We start from the raw sequence: 12,838 nt of genomic DNA on the forward strand, positions 1-12,838 counted from the left end.
TCGAAATGGATGTTAGTACGTCGGATCAGAAAAATTGGAAATGGAAATTTTGAAACGGGAAAGAAGGAGAGTAAACCGAAAAACGATTTTAACGGAAGTGATGCTTTGTATGGGGGAGTAGTACTCATTTTTACATGTTCAAGTTTTTTAAAGCTAAAGGTTTAAATATATAAATGGTCCCTATATTATTTTTAAAAAATAAAAATTAGTCCTTATATTATATTGTTACAAAATTAAATCCTTACTGTTTCTAATAGGAAATCTTGGCTCCTCATCTGATTTCATTCAACTTTACTATTAATTCTGACCCGACACCTATAAAAATATTTTTTTGAATTAATCACTAGTATCCAATCTATTGACCGACTAATTCAGATCGGGTATTGCAGATGCGAGGGCGACCCTCCCAACCCAGTTTGCTCCATTCGCAAACGTCAGGATTCTGTTTTAATTATTTACGTTTATAGCTTTTATTAACATGACTCTTAAAAAGGTTATAAATGTAGTTGATTTAAAAATTCTAATATAATATTATTGTCTAATTAATGATAATTTATTTTTAAAGATCCAATTAATAAAATAAATTATAAACATAAGACACTAAAAAATTATTTTTATCCTTTTATAATTGTGAGATCAACAGTTAACCATATAAACGAACAAAAGTTTGAGAGAGATCAAGATTTTCAAACCAAAAATAATATAGAAACTTAATTTCAAAAAAGTAAAATATAGAAACTAAATTTTAAATTTTATCGTAGTATAAAACCTCTAAAATATTTAAACCAAATCAAACGTTCAACAAAAAACCTCGGTTAAAATATCATCTAAGTCCTTGCACTCGTCATGAGCTTGGAGTTTAGTTCTCTTACTTTTCTAATAAAAGTATTGGTTAAATTACACGTTTAATATCCCAATTATCAAAATTACGTTTTTATTTTATTTTGATCATCAGTTAATAACGTGACATATTTTTTAAAAAAATTGAATAAATTCATATCAACCACAATGTCAATTTTTAAAATTGGAATAATTTGTTTTTATGAAGATAGAAAACGATGATCTTCTCATTTCCTTTCTTTCTTTTATTTTCTACTCAGTTTATTTTCTTCATTTTTTCACCCCTCCTATCCTTTCCATTTTTACACCACCCAACCATGCAAAGCCTAAATCATGGGGGAAAAAGATTAACCAAATTACATAAACACGTATAAGAATGTTCAAACAAAATTTTATATAATACAAATTATTAAGGATTTTTAAAAAAAAATCTCTTAATAATATTTGAACATGAAGAAATCATGAATGCACATATTGTAGTATCTGTTAGAAATATGGACTACAAAATCACACTGTTAACACTGACTAGAAAAATAAATAATAATTCAAAAGTTGAAATTGTAAACTGTGTCGTGGTAAAGATCATTGCCTTAGAAACGAATTCGACCCGATGTGTGTAATCGCTCCAATAGGCTTATCGCCCCCCGAGATTAACACGGTCGCTCCAAATTTCGTACACCCGAAATCGGAGTAGACTGCTAGCGGTATTGTACTTCTGATCGAAAAGTATAGAGAGAACAACTTTAGAAACACTAAGAGAAAGAAGTGAATTGTGGAGTGAGTTGAGAAGTTGAATTCAACTCTATATTTATAGGCTACAAATAGGGGTATAATCGTCCAACGAAAAATAAAATTAATATTGAATTTTAATTATGGAATTAAACTCTATTATAATTGTTAAAACGGCATGATGAATCTGACTCAAAAATAGTACATGTTCATTGCATCAATATTCAATTGTTATAACTCCTGAAATTAAATCATGCGACTCATTATATTAACAGTTTGTCTCTCCTTTGAACAAAACTAGAAATCAGTCCAGATATATCTTAATATTCTGATATAATTTAGAAAAATAACTGTTAAATTTATTTAATTTCAAACAACTAATTAATCAGCTGTTATCATCTGAAATATTTAAATTTAAACAGTCCTCAACAACCTATAAATATCAGATGAAATCTTTTGCATTTTAATTTGTTCTTTCAGAGAAAAATTCCAAAAGAACGAATTTTCACATTTTTGTACACCACGAGCCTAGCCGAAACGGACAGACTGCGACAGCAATGCGCTAGAATCCCCTTGTTCTCTATTACTCAACAAGAGAGTGGAAAATGCAAACTTTAAATACCCATTTTCAATAGTGTTTCCAACTCTATGTGGGATTGAACATTACCAACAGGATCTAATCCATGTACATTAACTCTCTCTTTTTTCCATTCTGTAAACGAGTAGTTCCCAAAATTATAACCAAAATGTAACCATCCAAAGAAAACAGCAAAAGAGAGAGAGACTCGATTATCATTCATTCCAGAATTATGAACGAAAGTCACCAACTATGAATGAACAACTCAAACCACAGATCTGATATGATTACAAATAATATTAACAAACTTGAAACACAAATCACACAAACTGCAGATTACAAATATGAACATCGAGAAAAGGGAAAAAAAGGATGGAGGGTGAATGGAGAGCTACCAATACAAACCGGACAACCATTGGCAACTCTAAAGAATGCCTGACCAAAGGTTAGCCCACAGTGAATAGTTCCTTATATCTGTTTTGTTTTTGGCTCATCTCTAGACATAAGAATAAGCAATCTAATGCAAATTTACTCCAAAGGCTTTTGGAATAAAAATTCGTCATCATTGAGTGCTGCGTGTTAACCCACTCCGAAATGCATTTCTGCATAAATTTCAGAACTTGTTAGCTCAAATCAACAAAAAGTAAACTATATATGTAACCGATGAAAGTAAACTAGCATGGTAACATTTATATGTTGGGAAGAAAAGAAAATTGATTTAACAATGTGGATCCTTTAGAACCGATCACTCCCAGTAAATCTATATATTGTCTTGCAATGCACACACTATACGATATCTTTAGAATGATTATGTAGCAATCACTGGTAAAATCTATAGAATATCTAGCTACGCACATTCTCAAAAGCTCTAAATTGAAGTGAACAAATAGAAGATAGGCAAAACAAGAACTAAATCGATACATACTCGGAGTTTTAACCAGGAAGATTATCTATAGAATGAATATGTAACAACTCCCAGCAAAATCTGTATAAAATCTCACAATGCACACACTCATACATTATAAAATGCAGTGAAGACAAATGAGAAGGCAAATCAACAACCAAATTGAATCATACTTGTCATATGTTCTACTACAAGAGTACAATCTTATATCTCAGAGATTAATTTGCCTTTTGTAAATATGTATACTTATTAGCTTTTACTACTTCACTTGCTTCACCGCACCATCCTCCCCTCTTCCCTTTTGCCAAGGACAGAATAGGAAACCATAAAAAAGTTTGGCAAGGAAAGAATGGGAAAAAAATGAAAAAGCGTTAATTTGATATGATAGATGGCAGTCTACACTACCACTTCAATTTGATCCTCAGCAAGCTTGGGCCAACAAGGTCACATGTCCCATATCTACTCCTAAGATGGAGCCCTTGAATGGTATAGTAATTTTGTCTATTAGAAACTTATCTCGTTTAATCACATGTACATTTAGAGCTATCATAACACTGCAAAATATTAAACAAGTTTGAACTTTGAAATCCAAGGCAAAAAGAAAATTAAAACACGTGAAGGGTTGAACAGACTCGTGACCATGACTCTAAACCCACAATCTTTAAAGGACAAATGCAATCAACTAATACAGTAACTAATTTTAACCAAGAGTTTAGGAAAATGAGGAACATTAAAATCTGAAAAACCATATAAAAAGAGCACCTTCCAGAAAGCAGCTGAGCAGCAGATCCCTTGGAGTTACCAACCCGCTTGGCCCTATTTTCATGTCCTTTCTCTACACGCATGGCAGTAACCTCTTTCTCCATAGCAGCTACTTCTCTTCTCATCTTTTTTGCCTCAACTTCCATTGCCTTTGTCAATGTTTCCACCTTCCTGGCGAGCATCTGAAAAATACTAGGATTACTAGAGCATTTATCCAGAACGATAAAAAAATGGCATCGAGTTGAAGGAAAACAAGTATTAACCTCAATTGCATCATCCTTATCCTTGAGGCTATGATCTTTCTCATGACCAGCTTTCCTCAAAGCCATGACCTCTTTCTGTAGCAAATCATACAAAACTCCTGGAACATTATCCTCTTTGTCAACTGGCTGGAAATCATCAGGATTTTCTTTATTTGGTGCCTCACACTCCTTGGTTCTTTCAGAAGGCTGGTTGAATGAAGTATCTGAGCCTGTTCCATTTAAAAGCATTTTGGCCCTGTCTAGTGATCTTGTTCCTCCGTCAAATGACTTTGATGTTCCTTTAGCATGCTTCAACACTGTACTAGAAGACAAAGAGGATCTCAGTTGAGAGCTCGTAGATCTCTTGGATAAAAACCCATTGGATGCAAGTTTTAAGAAGCTATCAGCTCCACCAAGAGACTGACGCCTTGAAGGCCCATTGCTCATGCATCTTCCATCTGATGTACTGCGATTGATACTACTATAAGATCCTCCTCTCAAGCTCTCTTCTAGAACTCTAAGACGCAATTGATATTTCTCCTGGAAAGTAAAGAAAAAAGGGCTCTTATTTCAAAAGCAGTAGCATCAACATAGACAATAGAATGCTAATTGTCAATATCAGATTCTTACTTTCAACTGAGCTTCAGATTTAGCAGTGCGCTCAGTTATAGCAAGCTTTTCTCGAAGTTGCTGCATTTCTCCCTGGAAGAAATGAAGTCCGAAATGAAAAGAAAGTATTATTTTAGGTGACTATAGTTTTAGTCAATAAGAGTAACTGTCCACAAAAACCTGCAAGACTCTTCGTTCTTCCAACCATTGTTTTACAGGCATCACTTTATCATTAGCATCTTTCCACTCATTTGCTACAACTGTAGCAACCCTATTAGCAGATACTCTTGCACGTGCCAGCTCTCGATCGAGTGTTTTTCTTTCCTCCTAAGGAACAGAGAAACATTCATTTTGAGAAGAGCTTTAAGACTATCAACAAAAAGAATTGAGCAAACTTGGGCACGTTACATTCATTTCCTGAACTTTCCGCTGGTAATCCCTAACAGCATTTGCAGCAGCACCGCCAGCAAGAACAGCCTCTTCCAGCTCCCTTACTGTTTGTGTAAGCTTCTCAACCTCTGCAACCTTTTGGCGATGCATTTTGTCCAAAATTCTGTTCTCTTCCTACCATACACAAGTTATAGATAAGTGACTTTCTTCATAAATAGTTTACAGATTATGCAAACATATATATATATGCATAAACTCCTAATGCACCTGAGAAAAGGAAACACCAAGAACGATTGGAATACCTGGCAAATTTCTATCTGCTTCATCAACTCCTGGTTTTTATTTTGGAGATCATCCACCATGGATGCTTTGGCCGATGCAACTTGAACGGTCCTTTCAGCTTCAAGTAAAGCTGCTTCTTTTGATTTAGTTAGACGATCGAGAGCCTTGTTATCATCTTGAAGCTTTGCAATCTGCAAAGAGAAGAAAAAGAACTAACAGTAAGAAACCAACACACAAAAGGTACATACAATCTCTAAGTCTCTTAATGCGACAGAATCAATCGTTCAAAAGAATCAAGAAATACCTCGTGCCGAGCAAGCTTCAGCTCAGCCTCCAAGGGTGCAAGAATTGCTTCAATTGGAGGCATATCATCATCCTTTTGAGCAGCATGAACCCTCCGCAAAGTGGCCTCAGCTGCAAATTGAGCAGCCATGGATGCCTTCTTCTCATCATTTATTTTCCTGATTTCAAGGTTCTGCAAAACTCGTTTATTAGCTAAACATAGCAACACAACAACCAAAAGTAATAATAATAGAAGAAACCTTCAAAGCAATACCCTGCTTTCAAGAAGAGATTCTGTCAATTTAAGCTTCTCCTCCATTCTTGATAGCTCATCAGTGAGCTATGATACAAAAAATAAACAAAAGACAAAGTCAGAATCCGTCTCAATCACAAAAATGTTACAAGAATTCCAAGTTGACATAAAACCGCATTTCGTACATATCCAAAACTGCAACAGTCCTGAGTTAATTTTATATTGAATAACAACAAAAGGTTGATAAACTAAATTTGATGCAAGAGCGTTGACAAGTTTAGAAGAGCCACAAAAATACAAAAAAGCACAAGTTTTCCTTGACAAGATTAGGGAGCAATTGTAATATACAGGTATAGCAAATCATGAGAAAAAGAGGGCAATTAACCATCAAACAGCCATGAGATCAATTACTACTACAAAAATATAAATGGAGGAAAAACATTTAATCTAACAGGAAAACTATGAGTTCTAGATTACAGGTGGACATGAAATCTTGCAACAGCTTTAACAATGAAAATCCAATAAGCTTAAGTGCTTAACGGACGGGACCTAGGCAACAAAACAAATGCAAAGCAGTGAAATTAATGCCATAATCTTTAATTTAAAATAAACACATACAGATACTACAAGGCAACCTGAAACTGAAGTTGGATAAAGCACCAAAGAAAGATTCATTTTGTTTGACGAGACGGCACATCACTGAACTTTCAGAACTTACAAAGCAACAAATAACAATGATGAAAATTCCACCCAACATGACTTTGACATAACAGTTAGCATTTCAGTAAATTATATCCCAAAGGCCAGGAAACCAACATTCCAATCATCAGAAGGAACATGGTTTCACTATCAGCCTAGTATTTCGGTTAGTATTTCTTACAGAGTTAAAACATGAGATTTTTTTTTCTTCAAAATAAATAAATGTTTTAATCCACCTCTTCAACAGCCTTTTCTCTTTGCCTTTCAGACATCCTCAATGCCTTAATTTCTGCCTGTGTTTCTCCCAGTTCTCTATCCTTATCTGTAACCAGTCCAACAAAAAAATGGAATGGATAAAATAAAATACGGTTAACTGTAAACTATATAACAGCTAAATTGGAGTAAATCAAAGGGGGGGGGGAAGTAACTAGATCGAGCCACATTTCTGACCTCTTACTTCGTTCTCCAATCGATTAAGCTCAACTTTCACAGGATCCGACCCGTGAAGCAACGTAATGAGCTCATTATCCGCATCGAAGCTAGGTCTAACAGCTCTCCTCCTCAACGAACCTTTCCCTCCACTCTCCTTGAACGACGCCGGCACCGTCAGCAGCGGAGCTACTCCCGCCGCGGTCGACGTCGTCCTCACCGGCGACTCACTCCTCCCATTGCTTCCTATCTCCGTCGCTTCGTCGGAAATCTCCGCCATATCCGATCCAAACCTTTCCTCTCACCACTTCTTCAAGCACAAAATACAAACAAACCAAAAAAGGGAGAAAAAAAACCCAAGACAGAGATTTGTTTCACTCCCAAAACTTGAATTAGATCCAAATGCTAAGATTTCAGAATCAGTTCAGATACAGCAGTTCAACAGATTTTCAGATACAGGTAACAATTAAGCGAGAGTGAGGAACAGAGAGAAATCAATGCTACTACTTTATTAGTATTATGTTTCTCTCACTGGATTGCTGGATTTTAAATCTAGTTACAGTGACAGTGAAGTGAGATAACACAGAGAGTGATTAGGCAATGTGTTTTTAATTACTTTAATTAATCATTGATGATATAATGATGTTGGAGAAATTACGTCTTTTAAACGGGCAAAAACAAAAAGGAGGCCTCGGTTTACTGGTTCAGGATAAGGGGACTAGTGGAGTGCAATGCGCATGGGGTTGGTAAATAGGCCCAGGCTCAAATATAAAGCCGTTGGAACGGCCTGGTTTTGGACAAAACCTTCATCAATTTGATAAGTGGGATTCGTATTCATATTTAATAACATTATTATTTAAAAAAATTATAATGTTTAATATTATTTTTATTTTAAAAAACTAATTGTAGGTAAAAATAATAAAATCTAATTTCCAAAATATTAATTAAAAATAATTGTTTATTTAAAAAATTGTATAATTTTCAATCAATTTCACTAGAAATTACTTTGTTTCTTATACCAATGACAATTAATTGTTGGTAAAATTAGGTGAATGAATACCAATTTTATCTGGAAGTTGGGTTATATTTTTTTTATGTAGTATAAATAGTAAAAGAAATTTTTATTTTTTTTAAATGATATATGTTTTAACTGTTGTGTATGTAGAATGTACATGTTATCAATAGATTAAAAAATCGAGATTGATGTATTTTTTTAATAGCTTGGAGCGATTATAAGATAATATTTTTTTTAGAATTTTTCTCAATCAAAAACAAAATATACACCCTACAGACACAGCTGCTCGAACATGAGTTCTCTAGCAACATTTAATTTTACCATTGAGATCACTCAATAAAAAGATAATATTTATATTTATTTAATTTCATTGATTTTGAGTGAATTAACTGAAAAATCAATCATAGGAGGAGAAAGATAAGTGAAATGTAAATATCTTAATATCGATTTTGTCGTAAAAGACGATCAGTGACATGCAATGATTGATTATTAACAATAACTAAAAAAAGATTATTTAAAAGTTTAATGATAAAACCCTCGTCATTTTAAGTATTAATTAATATATATATATATATATATATATATATATATATATATATATATATATATAATAAAAGAAAGAAAATTTTACCTGGGTACCTCTATTAAAAATTTATATTTATAAAAAATAAAAAAAATACTTTAATCTATGCATTAATAAATTTATAGTTTCGCTCCAGGTGACAAAATCAATACATCCTTAAAATTCAATGCGTAAAACAACGTTATTTTATCTATATCATCATAATAGTGGAAAGATATGTCTTTATCATCGTACTGTTAAAATTTAACGTTCTAATGACATAATTATAATTAAAATTCAATATTATAATTTAAAAAATTAAATGCTCAATTATAAAAGCGATATGCAACTTAAAGTTTAGTGATATATTACGTAATTTATCCTAAATACAAATAATAAATACAAATCACGACTGACTTATTATCACGAGAACCGGTCGGTGATTGATTCCATGTGTCAGACTAAAGCCTTCTTCCGTCAATATCGTTTGATTTTGCGTCCCAGATTTATTTGAATTGACGATCCTATCAAAGATTCGTATTAAACGTTTATTCCCACTAACGATGACAATGCAAATGTAATTAAAAATAACATCTTTAATGAGAATGTTATATATTAGTTCAAATGTTTTAAAAATATTAAAAAATTATCTTTTTATAAAATAAAGTTTGTTTTAATTAAAATCAGGAGTCAATTTAATAAAAAATATATCCAGGTATTAAATTCTGAATTACACCTTTTGTATAATCTAATATTATTTTTTTAAATAGATATAATATCAAAATGGAATTTCAATATTTATTAAAATAATTATTTTGATTTCTACTTTTTTATTTAAATATTTAAGTGATAATATTTTATTTTATGACAAAAACCCCTAATATTTAATATAATAGTCATTTTGACCCTTATTTTTTTTCTTTAGAACATTTTTATTCTCAATGTTTAATTTTAGAACAAGAAAAAAATATATTTTAAAGCGTTAACTGTACGTTAAATAATAATTTTCATCTAATATTTTTTTTATCTTAAAATAAAAGATTAGAATCAAAATACTATAGAAAAAATCAAAATAATCATTTTAATATTGAAAGTTGATTTTCGTATTATATCTTTAAAATATTTTTTCAAAATTCAGATATTTTAAAGTTAACCGGAAAATCCAATTCTTAATCAGATCTCTCAATCTGAGAGACATGCTTCCATGTTCTTTGTTTCTCCCCCACAAATTTTATGCAGCAATCACGCCTGAACTCCCTCCGAAACAAACCTACCCATAACCCATCCTCCATATTTGGAAATCCGATATTTATTTTTTATTCTTAAATCTCCCACTGCTTTCTCTTCAATCTCGTTTTTCTTTTTTTAGCTGGAATCTCTGATTTAAAATCCAATGGGGTTTGGGCCGGTTTTCAATAAAAAAAGAACCAACAATCCCCTAATTCAACAGCATCTCCAATGCAAACCCCGTCGAGAAGCTTCTCCCGAATCCATCTCCAATAGCTCGAAGAAGTCTTCAAGAAGTTCGACGCCAATGGCGACGGCAAGATCTCGTCGTGCGAACTCGGTTCCATAATGGGCTCCCTCGGCCAGAAACCCTCGGACGAAGAACTCCGAAAGATGATCAAAGAAGTCGACGCCGACGGCGATGGGTTCATAGATTTAGAGGAGGAATTCGTGGAGCTGAACACCAAGGGGGTCGATTCCAACGAGGTTTTGTAGGATCTGAAAGACGCGTTCTCTGTCTATGATCTAGACGGGAACAGCTCGATTTCGGCTGAGGAACTTCATAAGGTTCTTCAAAGCGTGGGAGACGATTGTTCCCTTTCTGAATGTAGGAAGATGATAAGTGGTGTCGATAATGATGGGAATCGGTTGATTGATTTCGAAGAGTTTAAGATTATGATGATGGCTGGCACAAGGTATGGTTCCATGAATTCTTCTTAGCCAGCAGTTCTCACTGTCGAAAATCGATTGATCTGAATTTTTTTTTGGATCTCTGCTTAATTCCATTTTATTTGCTTATATGGAAATTGTGTATACATTTTTAAGATTATTTTTAAAGAAAATTTAATTTCCCTAATTTCTACTGAATTGAATGGCTTTTTTGCAATGGTTATTTTAATATTACCGTCATGTTTCTTATGCTCATTTTTCTTCATTTACATATTTAGAATTAGAGAAAACGAAAATCAAGATGAACAATTTAGTTTATGACATCTAAAATTAATGGATTATTTTAACAGTATTAATATTTATCCATACAGTATGATTTGTAATACAGTAGTACTACATGAATGTAAAAGAGGTAGGATTCGATCACATATTATAAATTATTTCAGTGTTTTAAGATTATTGGATGGTAAATTGATGGTTAAGATTAAAAGTTAAAATATATTATTTTAATTTATATTTATTTAATGATCTTAAATCAACTTAAAATTTTAAGTTTTTTAGGATGAATTTTGTTCTAATTTAAATTTTGTGATGTACATGAACTTGGGCTGATTTTTTTGCAATAATACATTCGAACAAAATTTATTCAAATAGTACACTCGAGAGATTATTTGTTCAAATGTGGTAAATGCTACAATATATAACGTAGTCGCATTGGGCTCCTCGTGTCTCCCAAAGGTCGCATGGTTCCCCCCTCCCCCGGATCACCATGCAACTCCCCCTCTACATATAACAATTGCAGTGCATCTCTCCCCCAATTTTAGCTTTTTCAATTTTTTTTATCTAAACACTAAATCTTAAATAAAAAAAATATTAAAAAAAATATAAGAGATGCATTGTACTCTATGCGTCTCTCCCAAATTCATATTAAAGTCGTATTATACTCTATGTGTCTTAAACTGTATTGCAACAAATACCCTATTCTAAAAAATAATTTCAACCGACCATTATTTGAGTTAATAAAAAAATTCCAACACATTAACTAAAAATTTACTCCCATAAATTTGTATAGTACCTTATTCAAATTAGTCGAGTAATGATTAGATAATTATCAGATAACCATAATCATAAAAGGCGGATCCACTCTTTGATAAGAGTGTACACTAAAATTTGAATTTTTTTTTCAATAGTTATCTATGTCGTTGATTGTGTTAACTCTTAAAAATGTCCATAAATCCTTTATTAGTTTAAATCATCCATTTATATTTATTAAATTATCAAAATTCAATATATATTTTTAATTTTATATTATAAATAAATGCTACTACTCATATCAAAACGCGTCGTATAATTATATTATAAGCATCACTGAGTTTGAAACTCATTGTGTAATTTATTTCTGTATGCAGATTTTGATGATAAGGAATCGTCTCATTTGGAGTTACATCGGACCTCAAATCACAACGCAGCATTAGTAGTATAAATATTGTCATTTAACAAGCGTAATATCATGTACATAAACGTATTTTGATTTAAATTCCTTTTTAATATATTTGACAATATTTTGTAAGTAAATTTGAGAGTTTTAGGTTGCGTTTGGTTCACGGAATGTAAGATTACTAGTGGGAATGTAAGATTACCAAGGAATATGATTACTGGGAATGTTGTATTTTGTGTTTGGTTAGCTTAGCAAGAATGTAAGATTACCGTGTTTGATTAAAGGAATAAAAGATTATTGGAATGTATATTTAACCAAATTGTCATTTATATATTTGTATAATATTACAAGTTGAAAAATATTTATATATTTTCTTTAAAAAATTTAAATTCATAATATTTATATAATTTTTTTACAAAATTAAAAATATAAAAAAAGTTTAATGAAAGTGTAAAATTTTATTTTAACCCCTGAACTTCATATAAAATTTTAATTATAGATTTTTTTTGTAAATCTAAAATAATTTAAGGATAAATTTGTAATTTAACATTCATATAATTTTTATTATTCAATGACAGAAGAATGATATTTTTGAAAAAAAAATAAAATTTTAAGGGCATTTTAGTCCAAAATGCCGGTAATCCAACAATACCTAAAGAAAGGGAGGTAATGACATTCCCGGTAATATACCCCAAAAAATCCACTATTGGTAATCTTACATTACCGGGAATAGGATTCCTGGGGTAACCAAACGGGGGAATGTGGATTTCATTCTTATGGGAATCTCACATTCCCCCATCCAAACGCCCCCTTAGCGTTAAAACTATGTGTATATTAGGTTTTGATTAAATTGCACATCATATTAATTCTTATGGTTGTCCTCCTCGTTCTAAGATTTCGTCCTGAATAGTTCGGATTAATCAACGTCG

General features: G+C 32.0%; 1 protein-coding gene and 1 pseudogene across 1 annotated transcript; one reads left to right on the forward strand and one right to left on the reverse strand.

Moving 5' to 3' along the window:
- Positions 1-2,525: 2,525 nt before the first annotated feature.
- LOC120191007 (microtubule-associated protein 70-4-like) lies at positions 2,526-7,472 on the reverse strand. The gene is made up of 11 exons (XM_039194280.1): positions 7,020-7,472; positions 6,806-6,891; positions 5,892-5,957; positions 5,640-5,810; positions 5,356-5,526; positions 5,072-5,227; positions 4,844-4,990; positions 4,685-4,756; positions 4,076-4,594; positions 3,813-3,994; positions 2,526-2,748 (listed from the first exon to the last, which is right to left on the reverse strand). The coding sequence occupies exons 1-11, from the start codon at positions 7,276-7,278 to the stop codon at positions 2,709-2,711; spliced, it is 1,869 nt and encodes a 622-aa protein (XP_039050211.1). The 5' UTR covers positions 7,279-7,472; the 3' UTR covers positions 2,526-2,708.
- On the forward strand, positions 7,401-10,561 carry LOC120129080 (annotated as a pseudogene).
- The last annotated feature ends 2,277 nt before the right edge of the window (positions 10,562-12,838 follow it).

This window comes from Hibiscus syriacus, unplaced genomic scaffold (assembly GCF_006381635.1).
Source record: "Hibiscus syriacus cultivar Baekdansim isolate YM2019G1 unplaced genomic scaffold, ASM638163v2 tig00000002_pilon, whole genome shotgun sequence".
NCBI lineage: Eukaryota > Viridiplantae > Streptophyta > Magnoliopsida > Malvales > Malvaceae > Hibiscus > Hibiscus syriacus.

Bases quoted from the DNA above. Each gene is read 5' to 3' on its own strand.
- LOC120191007 (XM_039194280.1), bottom strand. From the start codon at position 7,278: ATGGCGGAGATTTCCGACGAAGCGACGGAGATAGGAAGCAATGGGAGG. The intron at 5,811-5,891 runs GTATTGCTTTGA...CGAGTTTTGCAG, and splicing joins AATCTCTTCTTGAAAGCAGG to AACCTTGAAATCAGGAAAAT. The intron at 4,595-4,684 runs GTAAGAATCTGA...TTTACTTTCCAG, and splicing joins AATCTGAAGCTCAGTTGAAA to GAGAAATATCAATTGCGTCT.